The 24,439-nt window shown below is 44.5% G+C and overlaps 1 protein-coding gene across 1 annotated transcript in view; it reads right to left on the reverse strand.

Moving 5' to 3' along the window:
- Positions 1 to 1,907: 1,907 nt before the first annotated feature.
- The window catches only part of SDK2 (sidekick cell adhesion molecule 2), a 328,641-nt gene continuing 306,109 nt past the window's right edge, over positions 1,908 to 24,439 (reverse strand). The window contains exons 38-45 of the mRNA XM_063120072.1: positions 20,233 to 20,370; positions 19,208 to 19,369; positions 18,503 to 18,628; positions 13,771 to 13,935; positions 12,585 to 12,725; positions 10,176 to 10,314; positions 9,906 to 10,053; positions 1,908 to 4,170 (exon numbers count right to left, since the gene is read on the reverse strand). Of these exons, the coding sequence (XP_062976142.1) occupies positions 3,817 to 4,170; positions 9,906 to 10,053; positions 10,176 to 10,314; positions 12,585 to 12,725; positions 13,771 to 13,935; positions 18,503 to 18,628; positions 19,208 to 19,369; positions 20,233 to 20,370 (1,373 nt within the window). The 3' untranslated portion in view covers positions 1,908 to 3,816. The remainder of the gene's footprint in view (positions 4,171 to 9,905; positions 10,054 to 10,175; positions 10,315 to 12,584; positions 12,726 to 13,770; positions 13,936 to 18,502; positions 18,629 to 19,207; positions 19,370 to 20,232; positions 20,371 to 24,439) is intronic.

A 24,439-nucleotide genomic window follows, 5' to 3' on the forward strand; every position in this document is an offset into this window, starting at 1 on the left:
GATTCATATGTTGCCAGAGGTTTGTGGATTTGCTTATTCATGGCCTTGTCCTATACTGCTTCATAACATCTGTAAGCAGGATAGTACCATGTGGGCCATCTGAATGGCATGGATCCTTGCCACACCATTGTTACTCCTCTCCTGCGATATTTGCAGTGACAAATGTTTTGTTTAGATATTTAGAGGACTGATGCTAACATGAGAGTGGAACTGGAGAACCCATGATAACATGGATAAAATTTGATTAGGGCATGTGTTTGTTGACTCTATGGAAAAGCCCTTAGATTTTTCCACAACATAGAAAATGGCTATACTATGTTGAGGAACAATACCTGGATCCCATGCTGCAATGATATAAATAGTGTGGTAAAGCAACTGATCAATTGGAATATGTAAACGGGTGAAAATAAATGAAATTCACAAACCTAATATATGGCAACATAGTATCTTAAAACTTAAATAATTTATACCTAATATAACATACAAAGAAGATCAATGGAACAGGACCATATTATTTCATGTATAACAATTCTTTATCTTCAAAGTAAAACTTGCAGGTATAATGTAATTTAATACAACTCAAATCCAAATACAATGTAACTAAACATGTTTCGACTTTAGGTCTAGAATATTTAAAAATATGCAAACACCCCTCCCCCCCATCCAAGCTTCTCACACAAACTCACAGTACGAACACAATATGAAAAATATAGTCATGTTCAATTTGATTTTTTGTATGTTATATTAGGTATAAGGTGTTTTATGTTTGAGGATACTACATTTGCCATATGTTAGGTTTGTGAATTTTGTTGATTTTCACCAGTTTACTTATGCCAATGGATCAGTTGCTTCTTTGTTCTTGGGCTGAGATACATTTCCTTCTTGGTTTGACAAATAGTGTGATAACAAGCATAAATTGAAAAGCCCATTGGAAATGATATGTGTTCCATTAAAACAGTGAGATATTATGGATAGTACTGCTATGCACAACAAGGCTGGCTAGCACCAAATTTGATTGTGTCCTTGTGGCTGGCTTCTTTTTGATGACGAATGCATACATTTCTCAGTTCTCTTAGGCTTTTAATAGTGGATGATGTGGAGATATGTACGTCCAGGTCCCTTCTCCAAAGCTGTTCGTGCAACAAAGGAAATATTTGCTTGCATGAGACTAGAACCCAATGAGATACCCTTTTGCTTGTCAGCTTAGGGGATGAAATTGTGAGCAATATGGATATATGGCCTCTCCTCAGAGATCATCTTTATGCTTCTCAATTCAAATCTCGCCCAGTTATTGCTTCATATTCTCAGCAGATAGCTTCTTGGTTTGCATAAAGTTCAGGTTTTATTATTACTTTGTCCACAATAAGGGAATCTAAAGAAATTTCTTTTTTATCCTTAAAAGAGAGTTGCAGTTCTGAAAAAGGCCGTGCAATTATAGAAAACTAGGTCAAAGCAGTGGTCCAACTAGCCCAATCCAGTGACCATGATATATGCTTCAAAGGAAGCACATGACAAACAGTGTGGTTGAGAAAATATATTCTTTCCCTATTCAATGCAAGCTTTGAAAAGGCACAGAAGGTCATGGGTGGACAGACATGAGCGGAGGAAATGGCTGCTCTGCCTCCCTTTAAAACCATTAATGGTGTAAGCATCTTGGCCATGAGCTTGTTTAATCCTCTTTTGAATTAAGTTAGGCCACCAACGTTCACAGCACCAAATGACAGTCCAAGGATGCTTTACCATCATCATCATTAGCTTTGTAGTTTGCTCCTTTGCACAGACCAGTGGCTTGTGGCCATTCCTGTTAAGCAATCATCTTTTATAAGTTAACCGATAGTCCTTACAGGACAATTCTGGCAACAAACCAAATAATAACAAAACCCTCAGAAACTGTTCAATTGCTTTTTGATTCTTTATTAAAAGGACCCTATGTGCCAGGCTTAATTCTTTGTAAACCAGGCTTTGAAAACAATGTGCAAATAAAGGCATGGGGTGAGGTGAGGGGGTTATAATGGACATATCTCTAGCACTTCCAGGAAAGGTAATCCAGCTAGAGTGGAATGCTCACATTCTCTCTCTCTCTCCTCCCCACCTCCTGCCTTCCCCTCACTGTTCCTGGTATTATTTTTTGCTCTGACCCATGACTCATATTAGAAAAAGAAAGATGGCCACCCCAGATCTTGGGGTTCAGTAGGCACTCAATGTGTGTATGTGTGTGTGTATTCTGCTCCGCAAAAATGAAACAACCCCCCCCGCCTCCTCCTTACCTTTGTGCCAAAATAGAATTTACCAAAGAAAAGAAAGCAAAACGAGAGGGTGGGGGAGGCTATCACACTTTCAATGCATCTCACCACCAACTCAGTTCCCACTCCCTCTCCCCACCCTAATGTTTGTGGGCTGTGGATAATTGGGGGGGGGAACACCACCCTATAAAAAAGGGACTTGGGGACAAACTCTCCTTTTCTATGGAACTGAAGAGAATGTTTAGTTTTGATACCAGGAAGAGGAGAGAAAACACTGCAGTGAGGCTACAGTACAGCCCCCTGAGGTTATCCATTCTAAAGCCAGTACCAAGGGACTGTGCAGCATTTATATTATCAAGTTTATATCTTGTCCCTGAACGCCCCCTCAAATTGCACTTGAATTGGATTGGGGCTTGCCCCCTTTCCCTTCCTCTCTCCCTGTCCAATGAAGTGAATGGGGGAAAAGGAACTGAGAAGAAATCAGGGCGCTGAGAGACTATCCAGCCATGTGGGATGGATTCCGCCTCGTGGCTTGGTTTGGCTGCAGGTGCTCAGTTCTCCCACAAAGCCATGGGGAGGGCACTTTCTGCTGAAGTGATCCTGATAGTGTATCTGCCAAATGACAATATATTGATTCCTTTGAATCTTACTATTTCCTCCCAACCATTCTTAAATGAACCCTCCTAACTTCACATCAAAATGCACAAAAAACAACACCCCACACTGTCTGTAGTCAGCACCATTCAGCTCGGCAAACTTCTGCAAATGTTCCTGCTGTGAGTGGAAGAGCAAAATAGAGGCAAAACTGGTCTGAGTATAGGGCTATTCCCCCAGCCAAAGCCACTATAGTCCGTTCCAGGTAGCTTCTGAGACTAGGATTCTCTTCAGTGTTGTTCCAACTCCCCCAAACTGCCACCGTGAGATTGCAGCGGGTGAAACTTGGGAGTCTTCCTCTCTTATTGGCCAGTTGTCAGCTGCTGGGAGCATGTTCTTATTGGCCAATCTTTTACACATCACACTTACAGGTACTGCATCAAGCACTGGTTTCAGCAGTCCAATTGGCTCATGTGTACAGCCTGCCGAGCCCTAACCCGTTCCCCTCCGAGGAAAGCTTTGGTTGGAGAACAAAAAAGAAATAAAAACAAAAATCCATAGAGTCTATTCTGAGAAATGTCAATTGACAAGTTTTTTCTCGGTCTAGAAAGTTGATCAGCAAGGAGTGGCCTGCAACGCAAAACACTGTCTTAGTTTTGGGGCTCCCAATCTTTTACCCTGTAGTCTTCCTTCCTTTCTTCCACACTAGGCCTTGAAACAGGCGTGTCTCCTGTCTTGCTCTAGGTGTACGTCTCTGCAGACAGGTAATTCCTTTGAAGAGTACTGTGCAATACTAGAAGCAGCAGCAGTCAATGATTCCAAACTCAGCTATGACTGATTGTCTCCCACATGATCTTCTCATCGCCTCTGAAAAATAATAATTCTGGACCAAAATGTTCTTCATTGTTATTATTATTAAATCCATTATTTTTTTCTTCTTGACCATTTTGTTCTCTTGTTCTTCTTTCCTTTCGAAATGTCAAACAAAAGAAGAAAACCCAGCGATAGGGGCTCTGGACCCAGGGGCAAGGCTACTGGGGGGTCGGTAAAGGGTGCTCTGCTGGCTGGGAGGGTTGACTGGAGTTTGTGGGGTTGGAGTCCTACTGGGTTTGGGTCGGAAGAGGCTGCCCTGCTGGGTACTGTTGCTGTTGGACATGGGGCAATGGTCAGGGTCACCGGAGTCACTCTCTGTATAACTGTAGGCCTGAGCCCGTGAGATGCCTTTTTGCTGGCGTCTCCATGAGTTGTAGTATGTCGGGTCACTGATGTAATGATTGACAAAAGAATGGGCTTTCTGCTGGTTCTGATCCACTTCATACTCACTGTCACTTCCCTGGGGAGAGAGATGGAGAAACAATGGTTTTAGTGAATTACACAATGTATTAGCTAAACAGCTTGGTAGGCAAACATTACCAGAGATGGTGAGTATGTGACAAAGACCACCCTCTCCCTGCAGCACGGCTTGATTTCTCTATCCCTTTTTGTCTCAGGTAACAGGAACTCACACTTTATGGAACCTGAAGTGAGCTCAAACCCTGTCAAAGAAGGCAGTGGCTAATGAGCCACCTTCTCCCACATCAAACAACCAGTGCACTGAGTTCAACATCTGAGAATTTTCTCCAGGTGCCTTTGAGGTAAGGTGCAGTGTGTGTGTGTGTGTGTATGTGTGTGTGACTGAAGAGGAAGTCTTTCTAGTGGTAGCACTCTGCCTATGGAATTCTCTTCCCTGGGAGATCTGCCTGTCACCCACTTTATTATGATCCTGGGGCCAGCCAATTTTTTTTTTAAATTCTCAGGACTTTTCATTATTGCTCTTGGTCTCTTTTTATTACTCTTGTGCTGATTTCTTTTTATTGTTTTAACTGCTGTTGTTGTTTTAAATTTTGTTTGTTATTTATAATTGCATTTTTAGGATGAAATCCTATCGGGAGGGCCGTATGCCTCTGAACTCGGAGGCCTGCAGCCATCCAATGCAGAGGGGGAGGAGCAGGGGAAGGTCTTCCCGCTCTGTATTTTAGCTGGGACAGATTGGAGGGGGAGGCAAGGAGGCTGGGGAGGCTTGGGGATTCAGCAAAAATGACCTCACTAGTCCCCTCCTCCCTCCCTGCCCTCTAGAATGCCCCCTTTACCCCCTCTCTGATGTTGCTTTGCAAAGTTGGGAGAGGCAGCCAGCATGGTTCTTTACAGACTGACTGCAAGGGGGAGAGGGGGGGGAGTGCGGATTCCTGGCTCTGTGGCTAGAGTGCTGTCGCCAACCTTGGATCCAGGAATCCGAAGTATCCCATGGCTTAAATTGTTAGCTAATTTAAATTTTTGGGAATATTTGGTATTGCAGGCATGAGATAGAAGTGTTGGAATTAAAATAATAATAATAATAATAATAATAATAATAATAGTTTATTTGACTTATTGAACAGGTGGGGTAGAGACAACCTGTATAAAAAACTGAGAGGTGTGCTGTGTGCCTATCCACACAATCCCAAACGCATGAGCACACACATCTGCAAGGCACACACATGTATGTACACCAAAAACATCATGGAAAAATTGTCCAGCAAAGGGTTGGCCATTCTTTATTTCCTTGTAGACATATCTATGAAATATTTGATCATTAATCTGGCAATTTAAAATTTCAGAAACCCCTGAAATCATGACTTTGGCTATTAAACCCCTGATGTAGCAACTCAAGCCACTAAAGCAACACTCCCTTTCTTTACTTCCAAAAGACAAAAACAGGCAGTAGCCAAGTATTTCATCTATGGGAACGTCTGAATTAAAAAAAAAAAAAAAATTGTAGGAGGAGGGGGGGAAAGAAAAAAAGAACTGGCCAGGACAGGGCAGACTTGGCTCATTTCCCTCCTTTCAACTCTCCCTCTGCTCTCCCTAATTGAATTCAGCTTCTCCATTTGCAGAAGCACAATAGGGACCATTCATGACAACCCTCAGCCCAGCCAGGGAAGCGATCAAGTAGCAGCTTTCAGCTAGTTCAGCTCTTAACAGTTCCTCAAAGGTACTCACTCCAGTGGGGGATAAGGGATAATAATGGCAGAGGAAGGGAGACCTCATCTCCTTGCATTATTAAAAACAGGGAAATGACAAGGCCAAAGTGAGGCTGCATGTTACACATCTCCAAAACGGGGAGGAGGAAATAGAAGTGTGTTGCTGGTCCCTTGTTTGAGAGATATACAGGGCTAGAGCAGCAAGGTCAGAAGAAAACAAAACAAAGCAGATCAAAACGAAGTCTTTCCTCAAATTTGGCTTGAAATCTTAGACCACACATGCCCCAGTCTTTAATATGCACGTGTCCCATAACATAGGTTTTCTTTTTCCTTAGAAAAGGGAACTAGATAGGGGCGCACTTTTACTCAGACTAGGTTGTACAGTTTCCATTCCCCTTGTTTTGTAAGTGTGCTGGCCACTCAAGCATCACCAAAGCAAAGGATATGCATCATCACCCGAAAAAGCAAACAAAAAAAAAGAGGACAGAGATTTGCATAGAATTTGCATGCAAAATGTATAGATGCAAATATAGAAATAATTACTATCATTTAAAGAGAAATGAAATGCATCTCACCATTGTGGGAAGACTGCAGGAAGGTCACTCTGCAGACCTGTTGCTAACTGTTTTATAGGCAACTTCAAGGCCCAACTCTTCCTTCTTATCGTTCTTTATCTTTAAAACTGGATGTGGATTGGACAGCTGTTCAAACAGAGGACTGTCCTCTGTAAAGTAGGGCGTGGCAACTCTAATGACATGGAATTGCTGCTGGAAAGCCAGAGCTCCCAGGGTCTCAATGACCCTCTTCCCTCTCCTCTAACAGCATGCAACACTAAAATAAATATTTACAGAATATATGTCCCATGTTCCTGTTACAGTGTTTAATAGGGCTGTGCTCCGCTCCGTTTCGGGTTGTAGAAGTGGGAGCGGAGCAGCCCAATTCACCTCCGCCAAAGGCGGATCCGAATCAGGTCGGGGGAGCTGCGGATTGACGTGAAGCGGTTCACCTCCACACGGAGCTCCGAACGCAGGTAAGTGGGGGGAGAGGGGCTCACCTGGTGCCGCCAGCACTGCCGCAGTCCATGTGGCGATGGCAGCAGAGCCAGGTAAGGGGGCAGGGGGGCTTATTTAGGCCCCATTTTGTCCCCCCTTCCCCACTTACCTGCCTCCACTGTCCGCTACAGAGGCATGTAAGTAGGGAAGGGGGGGGGCAAAATCTCAATCCGCCCCTCCGGATCTCGCTCTGCGGAGCAGGAGAGGGTTGGATCGACTTGAAGCGGTTTGGGCCCAATCCGGAAGTTCCAGATCAGGCCATGAAGCGGTTCGGGGGGCCCGTGCACAGCCCTAGTGTTTAACCTATAGCGCAGGCAGAAATGCTCCACATTGAAGAGTTCTGTGTGTTCTTACCTCGTATGGTCTGCATGATATGTGCCCACCTCCATAATTCCCTTGGGCCACTATATAGATTACTTCACAGTACGTGCATGCTGTGTGGATTGCAAGGATCAGATCCACTAAATCAGTCCATCTAAGCCTCCCCAAAAGTGGATTATTAGCCACAGGAAATGCAGCAGCATTTTTAAATATAGCATTGAATTGAAACCAAGGAGAGTTTGCTTCAGTCTCATGTTTTGCCGCAGATTCCTCTGGGACTCTGAGAAAGTCAATTGCAGTGTATCCCTATGCTTGTCTAAAACAAATGCCACTGAATCCAATAGGACTTACTTCTAAGTAAGCATATTTAGGACTGCAGCCTTGGTTTCTTTAAAAAATTCTTTCCTTACCTCTTTATTCAATAAGGTTGATCTTCCTTTGCTCTTTAAGAAAATAAATGTTTTTGTTGCATTAATTGCAGTCAATGCGCATGTGACTTTCACTGGCACAGCCACATAAAACTGCCGGGATCTTAATGTCAGGACATTTGCCCTGCATTAAGAGATTACTCTCATTTTGGAAAAGAGCCTGATTTTTAAGCAGCTCCTTTTCTGTTACGATTGGCGGAAGGGCCATCTGTGGGTCTGGTCTAGCCTAGTCTAATAGTAATACATCTCAGATATTAGCTGGATTATACATGTTACTTGGCAGCAGTATGTGTTTTGAAGAACATGTAGCCCCCACCCCTCCGCGGAAATTCCAGTTCCCAGCATGACAGCTCTATGGAGCATCTGCTTACAATAGCTAACAACAGAGCTATGGCACTTTCAGCTGTTCAGTAGCCTTATGCTGGACATTGGCGGAGTATGAACTATGCCTCATAATTCACTCTTCATGCCCTCTTTTGTCAGGGGCTGTGATAAGTCCTTGGTAGCTTTACACCTAGATGTACTTGAGGCATGGACAGTTTGCCATGGCATCAATTCCTCTGCTTGCCTAATTGCACTGGGGCTGCCAATGGAGGGCCAAGCTATTTGGCAAGGGCACAGTTCTTAAGGAAAAGACAAAGGAGCCATTTTGCTATAGCCTGGCAGGATTGCCAGCTCCTGTTAGCCTCAGAACTGCTGTTGCCGTTGGCAACAGGGCCAAGGGAAGGAAGGCCTTGCTGTAAGGCTCCATGTACCCTAGTCCTGATGTTTTGAGGCAGATGTCTGCCTGGTTTTCCCTTCCTGTACCCAGCTGGATCTTCTGATCATCACCACATTCTACAGAAGGAAGTAGAGGAATAAATACATAGTCAGATTTGCATCAGGCAGGTTGGCTGGCTAGTAACCTAGCTCACCCAGGATCGAGGACATGGGTGAACAATCTTTTCTGATTAGCATCTTGCTCGGAGAATTCAGCCTGCAATTTGTAAAGAGGGCCATATTTTCCTTCCTGCTTTGCACCTCCTTCAGCACCCTCCGTCACAGCCTTGAAGAGAGGAGGGCAAGCAGAGCACATCGATAAGGATCTAGGCAATGCGGGAAGGACCACATTTTTAATATGTGTTTAATAAGGTTTTTGTATTCAACCCCAACTGCCAGGATTACAAGCTCCACTTTCAAATCCCAGGGCAGAAGCCTGATTTGCATTTGTTCTGAGGCCCAAACATCCTTTGAACAGCCCTCTCTGACCCCCATCTCCCACTACCCCCTCTCATTATTTTTTGAATATCACATTACAGAAATCAATCACATTGTTTAATTTGGACTTGATATTACCACCACCCACAAGCATACTCATGTGAGGGTTGCCAGTTCTCAAAACAAGGAATTCTGATGCTTAGGCGATACCTATGGTGGGGCCCAGTAGTCTGTGGCAGGACTGTGGTGGAAGCCAGCCCAAAAGCTATTGGCTTAGCAAAAACAGTGGAAGGAAAGAAAACCAACCTGCCACCTGCTTTTTTGAAAATTGAACCCACAGCAAAAAGTAATCCATGATGTTTCTCTCCTAACGCCCCCACACCAAAGTCTATTGGCAACCATAGTGTATGTACCTCATAGACATGAGCAGAATCACATGGTTTCACTCTGGAAAAGCTTCTATGGACCTCAGTTTATTAGATGGCTATCCATCACGCTTCCACCACTCAGACATTTGAGAATGATCTTAGGAGGCCATGGATCTTAGAGGACCATAGATCTTCCAGCAGTAAACCTGTTGGGATCCTGCATGTTCTGACAGGCTTAGGAAACTTAGTTAAAATGAAATATCTGCTATGCACGTGCAGGGTCTCCTCTGGACAATGAGATCATCTGATAGCATCATTTTGCCACATTACAGTGGCAGGTGCTGTACCTATAGCAAAGCCTGACTATTTCAGTGGTGCTTCCTAAACCCCAGTAGATGCTTCCAGATGAAGCTTTCATGGCACCATCATCCTCATTCATGGATGTTTTGGGGTGGGGGTGGTTCAGGAGTCTCTGACTTATTCTACTCATGACCCTCCCATATTTTCTTACTGCTTGTTCTGTTTTTTTCCTTCACACAGAAAATATGTTAAGGGTAAAAAGACAGAACTGTAGCGCTAGGAGCCCTCCTTTTGGAAGCAACCCTCATGTGGATATGCCCCGTTCAGTCTGGAGTTGAATTCAGTGGCATCCCTGGTACTCAACCAAACACATCTCCACTCCTGGCCTCCCAGCATGGCTCACCTGTGAGTCAGAGATTTCTGAAGGCTTCTCGGTGAGGCTGCTGCTCTCAGCTGGTATGAGATCATTGTACTTGGTAACATCTTCATCAGAGTAGTGCAGGGAGCCAGGGCTGGGCCGGGGTGGGGACCTCGGGAGAGACATGGAAGCTCTGAGATTTCATTCAGAAAGGGAAAGTGTTTAGTGTGGGTGAGGCACCCCCACCCCCTGAAGTTTGGTTTGCCTCCCCCACTCCCAGCCCCTTTCTCCCACTGTCCTGGAAGCCTCTGCTACCTCGTGTATATTCCATTCTTCCTGCAGAAGGAATTTTTCACTGACAGGCGCCGGTTGTTCAGCTCCAGAGCAGGAAAGCTGCTTTCGTCCAGGCTGACCATCTCACCGTGGCTGAGTGCATTCGACTTGGAGTTGCTCCCTGAAAACAGAGTCAACACCTTAAGATTCCTTAGTAGATAGGGCCAGCTGCTAAACTCTCTTCCCAAAGAGATCAAAACCCAAGAGTTTCGTGCTTCCTGACCCGATTAGGGAAGGCCATCCCAGGGTTTAAATTGAGGGTGTAGGGGAACCTGTGGTCCTTCAGATGCTTTGGCCTATCACTCCCATTCTCCCTTACTGGCTGTGTTGGCTGGAGTTAGTGGGAGTTGTAGGCTAAAACATCTGGAAGGGTCACAGATTGTTGCCCAACCCTGGTTTAAAAGTTGATGCTAGAGAGAAAGGGGCAGCATGTACACTGATGGTGCTATATAAATAAATAATAATAATAATAATAAAAGGGGTGACACAATTATAGGCTTATAGAGAGAGATAAAAATCCCATGGGCAAATGGAAAAAGGGGAGCACACCTTATTCTCCTGTATTGTTCACGCACTCTTTATGACAGCCTTCCCCAATCTGGTATCAGTATGGGCTCATTAGCTGGGGATGATGGGAGCTGTAGTCCAACATGTCTGTAGTACAGCAGGTTGGAGAAGGGTGGAGTAGATAATACTCTGTACCAATGGTCTAACTCAGTATAACATGGCTTTATAGGTTTATAAGGCTTCGGAATGGCCAATTCACACAATATCTTTCTTACATGTTTGTACAAGGATGTGGGGTGGGTGGCAAATTGTGTGCACTATCATGCATGAAAAGTGTATTTACTACATGTAGATGCACTTGAATGTTGTTATAGACATAATGATGCACAAGCTTCTTTTCTTACAGCTGTGCACACGCACTCAAGGAAAATGTCCTATGACACAAAGCAGTCCTCAGAGGGAAAAACAATTATTATAAGTCCATGCTCCCAAGAATGCTGTTCTACACATACATACCCCTTTCTCCATCCAGTGTGTTTATCTAAGAGGAAAGTCCAGATTTTCCTCACAATTAGAGTAAAGCAAACACTGCCATATTCCCTTGCCCTAGTGACCTTTCCAACTCTGCGGCTGCCTCTGGCAGTGACTGGGGCATGAAGCCATTTATTTTAATTGTCAAGCTGGATGACGTCAACAAAGACATTGACTTTTCCCTCTAAAATGCCACATACAGACACTTGAGAGGGCTTTTTTAAGGGCTCCAGAGCATAAAGGACAGCTGAAGCTAGATTTTGTGAACCATCTTCAAAATGGAAATGAACACCACACCACCCCCAAAATGGTTGAGGGAGCTATTTAGCCCAATACTAATGAGTGTTTGGAATCCAGGAATCCTAGCCATTCTACAAAATATAAAGGGAAGGCAATGTGGAACATGGGTGTACAACCCTTTTGGCCCCAAGGGTTGCATCTGCTGTTGAGTGTGGGGCTAGGGGCAGCATGTCCTCCCACTAAGGATGTATGAGAAATTTGTTTCAGTTCGTTTTTCATCAGGATTTACTCAGTTCGCACCTTCCAGACTAAACACAGACTTGGACGCAATCTACGGTTGAACTCCGTACGTTTCTGAGCTTGCAATGTGATTCGTAGCCCAAAATAAATATGTTCAACATTTGAAAAATGTGCATGAAAAAGTTTCTACCTTTGAAAAATGCGGACAAATACATTTACTCAATGGGAGAAGAATGCATACATTTCAAAGAAGCGTACAACTGAAGTACACATTTTTAAAAATACAAAAATATGCATGGATTTTCATGCAAAAAAGAAAAAAAAAACAAAGCTCATGAGCTGATATGGACCCAAGTTGGAATGAGCTTTGAGGTAGAATTGGGAGCACTTCAGTGAGCTTGAGTTTTGCTGATTCATGCATTCCTAGCTTCCCCAGCACCAGAACTTTCTGTAGCCCAGCTGGGCTGTGGGGCACCTGCAGGCTTGACGGACCACACAGAGAGTGGCAGAAAGCTGCATGCAACCTGTGGGATGTGTACCCCTGGAACAGAAGGTGGTGACCAGGCATGGAGGGAGCACAGGAGAACATAATCTCCCAAAACTGTAATATAATGTCAAGATCATTGGCTTGGGGAAGAGGTTTGTAGCCAGGAAGCTCCAGGGGGAGTGGCATCTCTCCACTGGCACTAAGACAGTAATAAGAAACAAATCTAAGAGTTGTGGACCAGTGGTATTACTGTACCACTTTCTGCTCCTATTGTGCTCCACGAGGGAGGCAGCTTAAAGCCTTTCCACCATTTTGGTGTCTGATGCTCTTAAAGGAAGCAGCTTTAGTTAGGGGAAATGAGGCCTCAGGATGAAGTTGGCACCCACCTGAGTCTGACTTCTTGGCATACTTCTTGCTCTGCCCACGGATGATAAGGACAAAGACCAGGAGGAGGATGAAGATGAGTCCCACCAAAGCAATGACCACCAGGAACCACCATTCCTCATAAAAGGGATTGGCTTTTTGAGCTGCAAAACAGCAGGAAACATAGAACAGTCAAGCACTCTTTCCCTGCAATGCCTTGTGCCTTATGCCCTATTTGCATTGTTTCCTGCAACCTCAGCTCAGGAGTCAGTGGCAAATGGACTAATAATAATAATAATAATAATAATAATAATAATAATAATAATAATAATAATATATTTATTACCCGCCTCTCCCTCTGGATCGAGGCGGGGAATACAAATATGGAATACAAAATATTATAAAATACATAAAACTGATTAAAACATATAAAAACTAGTATATTATTAAAATAACAGCCAGAGATCTTAAAATTCGACTAGGTAGGCCTGCTGGAAGAGATCAGTCTTTATTGCTTTATTGAGTTGCGGACCTCTCCCGGCAAGCCATTCCACAGTCTGGGAGCGGAAGCAGAGAAAGTCCTCTGGGTAACAGTTGTTAATCTAGTTTTTGCTGGCTGAAGTAAATTCTTTCCAGAGGACCTGAGTGTGTGGGTTGGATTGTATGGGAGAAGGCGATCCTGCAGGTAACCTGGACCCAAACCATGTAGGGCTTTAAAGGTAATAACCAAGACTTTATACTTCGTCAGGAAACTAATTGGCAGCCAGTGTAATGATTTTAAAACTGGTGTAATATGGGGGGGATCCACACGTCGCTCCCACAGCGCTTCTATGCGACCCCCAGTGCACCCCGAAAACGATAGTCTGACTTCCCTGTAAAAGAAACAAGGAAGAGCCGTCCATGCTGCTGCTGCCGCTGCCGAGAGCTCTCCGCCGGCGAGGAGAGCTCGGCAAAAGAAGGTGGGGTAGAGAGCTTCTTCCACTCTTCACCCGCCTTCTTTTGCCGAGCTCTCCTCGCCGGTGGAGAGCTCTCCTTGTCGTCGTCGGCGGCAGCATGGACGGCTCTTCCTCGTTTCTTTTACAGGGAAGTCAGACTATCATTTTCGGGGTGCACTGGGGTCGCATAGAAGCGCTCTGGGAGCGACGTGCGGATTCCCTCTAAGTCACCCCTAGATGTACTGAAGGAATAATATATTTCCAGCCTTGTTACCTGAGACTGATGGGGAGGGAGAGCTGGGTGTCCCATAGCCATAGTCATTGACAGCAATGACTCGGAAATCGTAGCTGACGCCCTGCTTCAAAATGTCCATGCTAAAGGTGTATGAGGTCACTTCCTTAGGGATGTCCTTTATGAGAATGTCCCAGAGCCCCTCATCTGAAAGAGAGGGAAACCAGTGAAGTTGAAACAGGAAATCCATGTGTGTGCCTGTGCAGTCATCCATATATTGCAGAAACACATACAATAAACACAAGAAAATTATAGCATAATCCATGTCCACTGCCCTGGGAAGTGAATTGGGAGACTTATAAAACTGTACAGTAAATTCCCCCATTATATATATAAAAAGAATGTCAGTAATTGATACAACTGATTTGTAGATATTTGCACAGTTCATGTAATTATCTGGAATATTAGCAAGATGTGCATGCTGGCATTCCCTAATTTTTTTTTTTAAAATAAACCTTAGTCAAATAAAGCTCAAGCAGCTCATCCAAAATGTACTTGCACACACAGAATGCATTCATAAAGGTATTAAATGAATCATATAAAATAAAATAAAATCACCAATGCCAAAGAGTAGCACAGTCATAGAGCAAACTCCCACAAGGGCTTGTAAAATGTATGATTAAAAACTATGGTTGGTGTATATCTGTCCAGGAAGATTTAGTAATCTTTAAGTAATTCTACATATCCACTGCTGGAGCTAACCCAACAGATTGACTAAATTCTTGCCTCTTGAGACACCATCCATCCTTAAGGGTGATTCAAAGACAGGCAAAGATATCTCGCTGAGGAGTGTACTAAAAATAGCAGCAGGTTATGGTGCAGGAAGACCTTTAGATGGGCTTGGCGTGAGTGTGGTCTTAAAGGGAAGATCTCCCTTGCCAACACACTTGGAAGTAATAGCATTTCCAACAGATGAATGACGATACTTTTGGAGCTTTTCATATAAACAGAAAAAGTGGGTCACAAATGGTCTTACACGGATGTCAAATGATGAGGATGGTCTGACATGGATGTCAAATGATTTCAGCTCACTGCTGTTTTGTTCCTCTATAACTGCCACAGAACCAACCCCCTCCTGGCATGAGAGCAGGAAGCATGTTTCATTTGGCAAATAAGTTCTCTGGATGGTCTCGCTGCCTTCAGAAGCCTTGTGACATAATCCATTCTCTTTATGGCTAAAACTGCATAGTAGGCCTGGTAGTGTGTCCACTCATAATGTGAAATTAAGGTGGTAGGAGGGCCAAAACTAAAATCCCACCAATAGGGGGGTTCACCTACCAGTGAAATAAATCCTATGCAGATGGTAAGGGAAGCTCTGCCCCATCCTTTAGAATCCCTTCCACGGACCCCCCACAAACAAAGTAACATATTCTTGTCCCAATCAGCCTTCAGCTGTTTCTCCTTAGAGTTGTATCCATTGGTGTGATTTTGCTAGCACAAAGTTTCTACCGCTTCAGAAACCCTGCTCGAGTCTTGCACAAGTGTTATTTCCAATATGTTAATTCTGCTTGTGCAAGCTATTGAACAAGCTGTTCTTCAAATTGTTGCACAAAGCATCGCTCAACTCATACTGGGACTGGGTTCACACAGCATGCTAACCCATGAGGGTTTATTTTCCAGAACCACAGTGGATTAGTGTATTGTCTGTGGAATGTTTTCCTCCCCATGGTGGGTTATTTCCCCCAAATAAACCATCCTCAGAACCCGCAGTCATAGAATCATAGAATAGTAGAGTTGGAAGGGATCTATAAGGCCATCGAGTTCAACCCCCAGTCTACAGTATGGGTTAGTTTACCTATGGTGGGTTACCATGTTGTCTGACATGCAGCATGGGTTATGGAGATCGCCTAGAGAGCTGCTCAGCAAGAGCAGACAAAACCACTGCTGCTGCTCTGCTCCTCTCAAGCCATCTCTATTGCTGCCACAAAGGAAGCTGGGATACCTGCCCGGCTAGGTGGGAGGACTACAGGAGGAGGAAGAGGAGAGGTGAAATAAAACTTCTATGTGTAGCTTGTTTGCCTGATTGTCTAATGGGCGCATAGTAGGTTGTTTGCATAATCACCTACCCAGCATAGCTTGCCACTCACCTTGGGTTATAATGATGTGTGAACCCAACCAGGTGTTGCTTGCACTAGTTATGCTAGTTGTGCTAGCAGTTGTGAAACCTCTAGCAGAAAAATGCCAATTCCTGTAATTTTTCTGCTATCATAACATTAGGTATAATTCAGAACTAGCACGATTAGTGCTAGCAACATCTAACTAGTCTAATGAAGTCAGAATGAGTTGTGTAATACCTTATATAACTATGTGAAGAACAGCTTGTGCAATGTGCTGCACAACAGCTTGTACAAAAGCTTGTGCAAGCAGAACCAAAGCGTTGAATTTGCACGAGGATAAAAACAGGTCCTCCGCAAGTGCTAGAAGCTTTGTCCTAATGGAATGAAACCATTGGATACAACACTTAGACTTCCACTGTTTCAGCTTGCCTTTGCTACCCACTACCAACATCATCTTGCCTTTTTCTAGCCACCATTTTGAGGCAGGGTGCTCCAGTGGGTAGAACACTGAAATCAGTTCAAATAGAAGAAGAAGAAGAAGAAGAAGAAGAAGAGGAGGAGGAGGAGGAGGAGGAGGAGGAGGAGGAGGAGGAGGAGGAGGAGGAAAAACACATGGGTGGGAATCAACCAGAAAGTGAAACTTATGCTTTCATCCTCAGCCATGGCTCATTCCACACATTTCACTAAAAGCACTTCTGGTATGTCCACACATACCCTCCTCTCCTTTTCAATAACTGAAATATAAAACATATACATTGGCTGAATCTACATTTGATTTGGGTCTCCCTTGCTTTCTATACTGCCTTAGCAACATTCTCAAGAAAATAGCACAAGGAAAGCTCAAAAGTACTGTTTGTGTTATGTGTAAAAACAACTGTTAGGGTAGTTGCACGAGCCTTAGGGGCAATTAACAGCTTCCATGCCATTCCATCTGCTCTGTCCTGTGATCTCTGAGAGGCTATTACTCACAGCAGCCTCATTAAAAAGCTAGCCAGAGTTCATTTCAAAGCACGCGAGTGATTTATCCCCTTGCATCTGCCCTGCTGTAGGCCGATGGGTTCATTAATCATCCCCTCCAGCCATACAGTGCATTCCCTAGAGTTATCACTTTGTAAAAGGTTGAGGGGAGCAGGCAGAGGGTTTTATGAGCCAGAGCATCTTCTTGGGGACAATCCAAAATGGAGTCTTTAGGCTGGAAGCAAGCAATCTGCCTGCATTGGGCTAATTTGTCAGAGAAATTACCTATGTGGGACAGATGAGGAATGGACACATATAGGGGAGACCTGACTCACATGAGGTTCACAGGTTCGGATGTGAGCTCCTGGGGCTTAGATGTACAGCCCCATGCAGCCATTAGTCTACATCCAGCCCACCACGAAACTGAAATTAGGATCCAGGGAAAACCTAACTCAGTTATTCTTGAACTGCATGTCGCCGACGACAGTAGACTAGTGTGCTGCAAAAGAACTGTTGCTGTGCCATGATAAATATTGTTATTGTTTCTGTGAGCCCAAAGAACCTACCCACTGAGGTGGCTGCTCATTGCATCTTTGCATGACTTACCACTTGGCCCACTCAGCCTCTGCTGGGGTAAAGTAAGTCTGCTCCATCTCTGCAGTGGGTGGAATTGGACCATTCAGTTACTCCTGATCCAGAGTAGTAGCAGAAATTCCAAACTTTGGAGCAGGCATGCTCAGAGCAGTGGCTCCTTATGATGATTTTTGGGGGAGCAGATAGAGAGTCCATGGCAATTCAGATGACCCAAGGTTTCCAGAGGCATATAGATCAGGGAAGGGCCTTTGATGCATTCAAAATGTGCTCAGGCAAACCCCGTCATCCCTCCGCTAGCCTTTCTGATGGCCTCTCCTAGCTTCCTTCTCAGAGTCAGGGGGTAAGTATTGGGGGTAGGTCCCTCTGTGTTCTTTCACAGGAGGAGACTTTGCCTTCAGCTACCTCTTGCTCAGCTTGGAGGCTGGCAATATAGTCCTAGTGCTATGCCTTTTCTTGCTGGGGGAGAGTTGCCCATTTCTCCATGTTCCAACACCATCCCTTCCCATCTGCCCTGCTGCACTCTTCTTTTGAGGCTGTCTCTCTGGGATACAGTGGCCCTTTCTCTATGCTGAGGCTCAGCGGCCTTGGGTTGGCCCACAACATATAAGTGCCACTGGGTGACATTTATTCCAGGCACCATCAGCTGCAACCAGGGCAGTTGAGTCTCTTGTGGATGCTAGGCCAGTTGGCAGGTGGGTAGCCCTGAAGTTCCTCACTGTACTCATGTAGAAGCACTGGGTATGGTCTCTTCTGTGGGCAGTTAGTGCTTTTTCTTGCATACTCTAAACACAACCCTTTTTGCTCTAAGCTACTGCACCTCCATTTTCTTTCAGAGTTATGACTGACATGGGACAGAATAATAAAGGGAATGCCTCTGAACATTTGCAGAGTGGCAGTTATCAGTGAGCAAGCACAATCAGACCCCTCCCAAGTATCTGGGTTGAAGAGTAAGAACTCTCACCCCAGAAGGTCTGACTTCCGGGTGGGCTTAAGCTCCTACTGAGATCATGATCTAGGAAGCCAATTGGGCAGAAGCAGTTACTTCAGGCACTGCCCAAACTTCTGAAGTGCTAATGGGTAACACAGACTGAGCACAGTATCGGTACCTGAAGGACGCGCCTCAATAACGTATCTGGTGATGGGCCCTTTGCCCGGGTCACCACTCGACCAATGGATGGTGATGGCTGAGCCATACCTGGAGATGAAGGGCTCGCCTGGGGGGCCAGGAGCACCTGCGAACCAATCAAGAGCCATTGTCAACAGAGAAATTGTGCTTCGGCTATTGGGCGGTATAAAAATGCAATAAATAAATGTGAATGGGGAGCAAATAACCTAGGAATAATTTCTTCACTTTTCCCGTGTCACCGCTGAGTACTAGCCTTAGGAAGGAAAAACTGCCAATGCCATTTAGCAATGTCCACTCCTTAAGGCTGGGTTTGTAGTATCTTTGAACAGGAGCCAAATGTGTTAATTTCATATAGCCTCCTTGATAGGCTTCAACATCTTAGGTAACTCCTTTAGAGTTCTAGCTGGTTCTGACTGAAACCCAGAATGGATTCACAGTTCCACTGAATTCGGAGCCAACTGATCAAACCACGGGTCCAGCTAGCCTAGTATTGCCCACACTGAGTGGCAGCTTCTCTCTAGGGATTCAGACAGGAATTTTTCCAGTCACACCTGAAGAATGAACCAGGGATATTCTCCATTCAAAGCATGTGGTCTACCACTCAGCCACTGCTCCTCCCTCATGCACATATATGAGTATAAGGAGTGGTGGGTAAAGGTCTCTCCCCTCCCAGCTTCTTGCATACCTTCCCCAGGCCCCGTGGTAATGTTGGCTTCTACTTCTGGACCATAGGTGAAGGTCTTGGCTCGGATGCGGAACCGGTAAGTGACGCCTTCCGCCAGGTCCTTGACTTTCAACCACAGGGGGCTGTTTCCCTTCACATCCACTGTTACAATCTTGCTGACACCTGCAGGGCAGAGACGTGAGGGTTGTTTAGAGTTTGGACACTTAAACCCATCAATATCCACTTGTGCCTAGAGGACTTAAGCTGCAGCTATGTTGACACAATGGGTCAAAGGCCAACCCCTTGAAGGTTACTTCCGTTCTTGAGTCTTATGCTTTTGCTCATCCTCAACACAGGGATAGATAGATACTTTAATTAATAAAAAAGACTGGGTCCACATGGCTGCTGAATCAGAGTCCTGTTATAGGACTAGAAATGATACATGTCCCTCTTATATGGCAGCACATGGCAGTACGGCCATTTGTGCTGGGAGCTTATATTATTATTATTATTATTATTATTATTATTATTATTATTATTATTATTGCTTATGATTTCTAAAGAGCAGAAGAGACAGAAAAATAATAATACCAGAAAGAGCTTATTTTTACAATAAGGAAGAAAGAGCATACGGTTGAATATTATTGTTAAATATCACATCAGTCTTAAACAAGTAATGCCCAGCACGCCACAAACGTACCATCTCAAACCTATTTCTAGTGCTGGCAATCTGAGAATAATTAAAAAGTGCACTTGAGCATGTGCAAAACACCTTTCCCCTTCTACTGAGTATCCACAACTCACCCACAGAAGAAAGGAAAAGGAAAAGGAAAAACAACTTACCTACAAACCTGAGATTAGTAAAATACAATGTATAGGTTTCAAAGGGAGTCTAGGTTATAGGGTTATAGACAGCATTATCTTTTTAAGAAATTAAGCTCTAACCATAAAACATGCTCAGAAAACAATAGTGTTTTATGAGGTTTGTTTTAATTGATTCACTAATTTACACACATGCACACACACACTGCCTCTAAGCCCCTCACCATCCACAGGCATGCAGGGTTCATAGATGAGTCGATAGCCCTCAAGGATGCCATTTGGGAAAAGAGGCGGCTCCCACGACACATTCACAGAGGTGGTGGTGAGTTCACTGAATTTGATGGAGCCAGGGGAACTGGGGGCTATAAAAAGAGAGAAAGGAAGGAGTTAGAAGCTAAGGGACATATTAAGTTGTCTCATTAACATAATGGCCTCATAGATGGAGGTGGCATTCTTCATTCATCTTTAAAAGGAAGGGCAATCCCATGAAGGAAATTTTGTCAGCCCTTGAATGCTGTTGGAGACTGCTGCACAGCCAATGAAAGAAAGAAAAAAGTTAATTTTAAGTGCAGGGATAATGGTGGAATGGGAAGCTTTGTGACCTCAGGGGTTCTGTTGTCTCTTTGATGATGTGTGAATCTCTTCCTGCTTGAAGGGGACTGGAGACTTGGGGAAGATCAGATTTTGGTTGGAGCGTCCACAGAGCACATGACACCTTGGCTGCTCATTGCTACTATGTCTTGACATTTTATCATGTGATAGTTGGTGTTGTACTTCAAGGGCAGCTCTGGCCACAGCGTGAGTCCACAAAACTCAGACAGCACATCCATTAAATATAGTTTTTCACACCACAGAAGCAAGCAAGCAAGCAAATGAACAAACACAAACCCTGAAATTGCTGGAAGGAAACTGATCTCAGATTTCCAATTTTCTAGGAAATGTTTAAATTATTTTCAAACTGTAATTATTTTCAAACTGTGTTCACAATTTTAATCTGTCTAGGGTTGAATAATTCTCCAGAGTTGACACTGAAAAGGGATGACAATAGGGCTTTATTGCTGTTTGGCAATACATTGACGCAGGTGGAGATGGGTTGGGGCTATTGCTTCCCCTTCCATGACCCCCAAGCTCTGCTGCTGGTTTCCTTGACAACCAAAGCACTTCACAGTTTGGTTTATCTTGGGAAACAATTACTGCTTTGGCAGACCTGTGATATTGGTGTGAAAGAATAAATGAAATCAACAAGAAACCTGCTGTGAGGCCCACTTTAAGAGCAGGCCATCAGCCTATTTCCCCAAAGAAAGAATATCAGATTTATTTTTTTATTATTGCATTTATGTTCCACTTTCTCTCCTCTTGCAAAAAAACCCAAGGCAGCTCCTCCTCTCCATTTTATCCTCACAACGGCCCTGTGAGGCAGGTAAGGCCAAGAATCAGAGACTGACACAGAGTCATCCAGTGAGCTTCATGGTTGAGTGAGGACTTGAACCTGAGTCTCCTGAGTCCCAGTCACTACACCACACTGGCTCTCAGATTGTGAAGGTTTAAAACAATGTATAATGTTTTGAACGTGTTGTTTGGAACAATGTTTGGAACTCATGATAAGCCATACCTTCCTGGTTCTCCGCTTGCGCAAAAAGAGGAGCAAAGCAGGGGAAATGGTGCACAACTTGCTGCTATGGAAGGCTGAAGTGGGCAAATTGAACTTGTTTTCGAGCTAAATTTTGCCGTTAGCCTGCCGTAGTGGTTTGCCACCAAAAATCAGTGACTGTTTTTGTCATCACCGCTGCCACTGAATTTGGTGGTGTAGCAGCAGGAGTGTGACCTGCATGGGGTCCACAGGTGTAGAAATGGTTCCCAGACCCACCAAAAGTTGTCCCTATCACTGTCCTGTCCTGTCCCTTCCTGGCCTCTAACATGGTGATGTGTTAGACCATGAATGTGTCACAATATCCATCCTCTGATCTCCTCATGAGTTAGGTTAAAACAATATTTGTCCTGGCCTGCATCTGCCGTACCTTCTCATTGTTTGCATGAAACCAAATGAACGATGATCAGGTTTGTAGATGTGGTGGCAGAGGGGAAGTGGATTGGGGTCACAGCACTGTGGAAGTTGTTGTTTAACCTTTCCCCCCTGCCTTCTTTCTAGTCTCTAAAAGTGCTATTTATACAGCAGGGGGGGATTTTCAGGTATCTGTAAAGTATCTATATGTTTTCCCTTATGGGGCAAATGGTAGCACCTCTAGCTTGGCCATGATTCTCACAGTGAAGAAGTTTTTCCTAACTCGAAAGGTGAATCTACCTTTATTTACCTGACAAACTCTATTCCTCTGCAGAACAGCTACAAAGGCCAATCAGTGTTTGAAGCAGGAGGAAAGAACGGCGTTTTTAAAAATATAATTTCAAAATTAGGACAGATTCAATTACATCCATTGAAAAGAAGTGAGATGGTGGGTTTTTGTTGTGTTTTTTGTTTGCAAAGGCACTGCTGCTTTTCTTTTCTGGAGAGGGTGGGCACTGCCCTGCCAGCCAGCCATCCCTCCTTTCCTTTTTCTTTTCCAACCTGTGGCTGGTAGCACAGGTACTCCTCCTTGCCCACTGGCAAAAGGAAGTACCACAGGAATTGGCTAGGCAAGGCTCAGCACTGGGGTACCCCATTTTAAATGATTTCTTTCTTTCTATTTTTAACTTTTGAGTAGAAGCAAGCTGAACTAATCAAACACTGCCTTTGGGGGGACATGACCATCAAGGGCACAGGATGAGCAAAAAGGCGCACTGCCTGACTGGCTGCAGCAGTATTTCCTTTTGCCAGTGGGCTAGGAGGAGGAAGGGCCCCAGACTGGAGATCCCAGATCTCTGTCCCCTGGTCTGGCCCTGATGGTGCCGGTGGTTTCGGTTCATCTGGGGGGGAAATTGGGATGGCCTCCAACCCCACTTTGAGCACTGAGGCTCATGGATCTTAAAGATTTATTAGGAAAATAATAATCACAGGAGCTTTAGCTTTCAATGAGCCTGTTCAGAAGACACCTTAAAGCCTGCTGGATAAGACTTTTGGTTAAGCAGCAGGGTTTAATGTGTCTTGTGCAATGTGTTTTGCTAAGCCCTGCTCACTTACTAACCACAGTCAGAGCATCTGAAGCAGGGGTAGCGGCTCTAACTGTGGCTTAAAACGTTGTGTGCAATAGCACAGCTTGTGGTTAGTGCTAACCCCAGAGAACCACAGGTTCGCTAGCAGACTTTATATTGTTATTTTTACCCTACTCTGTGCCTGCTTACCCTACCCTGTGCCTGTTTGCATTCTCTTCCCCTCCTTATTGTTTCATTATGATTTTATTAGAATGTAAGCCTATGCGGCAGAGTCTTGCTATTTACTGTTTTACTCTGTACAGCACCATGTACATTGATGGTGCTATATAAATAAATAAATAATAATAATAAATAATAGCCACAGAGCCTGAAGTGTCATCTGAACAGGCTCAATGCCAGACTACACATTAAGTTTTTCCAACAGGAGAATGAAGATGAATCAGAAGACACTTATACACATTCTCCCTGCCAATTGTAGTTTGAATGAAATTAACCCTTGTCCTACCATTCATTCCCTCTGTCAGGCTTATTAAATGTTCAGTTTAGGAGAAGTGAATGTGTGAAGCAAGCCTCAGACAGCCCCGCAACACGCTTTTATAGGGCCAGCCCACAGAACCGGGTTTGCCACTTTGAATCTATCATGGATCACACGAAAGCTCAACGATTGTGTGAATAGGTCCTCACATATTAATTAGCACCGCCAAGACCATTGGAAGCAAGCTTATTGAAGCAGCCCATTCATCCTTATGGTTTACCACATCAACTGAACTAGCCTGTGACTGAAAGGACAAACATTGGCCCCTTCATTGGTAACAGTAATTCTTAGGATTTCTAAGACAAGAAACTCCGTCAGCGGCACCTTATGCAATGAAAGTCACTTGCAAACGGGCAACATCTTGAACCCTCGTACTTTTTTCTCACCAAGACACTGGGAACTACAAACAGAGAGACTATTGTGTGTCAAGGCGTTAGGCAGAATGCGGGTTTTTTGTTTTTGCTGAGTCCATTCAAAATCAGGGACTTGAACCGTTGGAGTTGCAGTTTTAGAGCTGAGCAGGGGGGCTGAAAGAGGGGAAATGGAAAAAAATAAATACCCTAAACTGCTCTGGCCAAAGTCATTGCTGTGATTCTTCTTCTCGTGCTCCTTTATGCTGTGCCAAGAACAACCTCAGTGGTCCAAGGAGGGGGAAAGCGAGTGCGGCAGAGTCCGGCACAGACCGTGCTTCCTCTCCGCACAGGGGGAGCTAAAGATGCAAGCCCAGATCCACAGCAATGGCCTTGGCTTCAAGAGGGTTTCACCAGCCAAAATCGTTGGTGGGGGATACAGCCCATGAGTGCCTCCGC

This window comes from Elgaria multicarinata, chromosome 3 (genome assembly GCF_023053635.1).
Source record: "Elgaria multicarinata webbii isolate HBS135686 ecotype San Diego chromosome 3, rElgMul1.1.pri, whole genome shotgun sequence".
Lineage (NCBI taxonomy): Eukaryota > Metazoa > Chordata > Lepidosauria > Squamata > Anguidae > Elgaria > Elgaria multicarinata.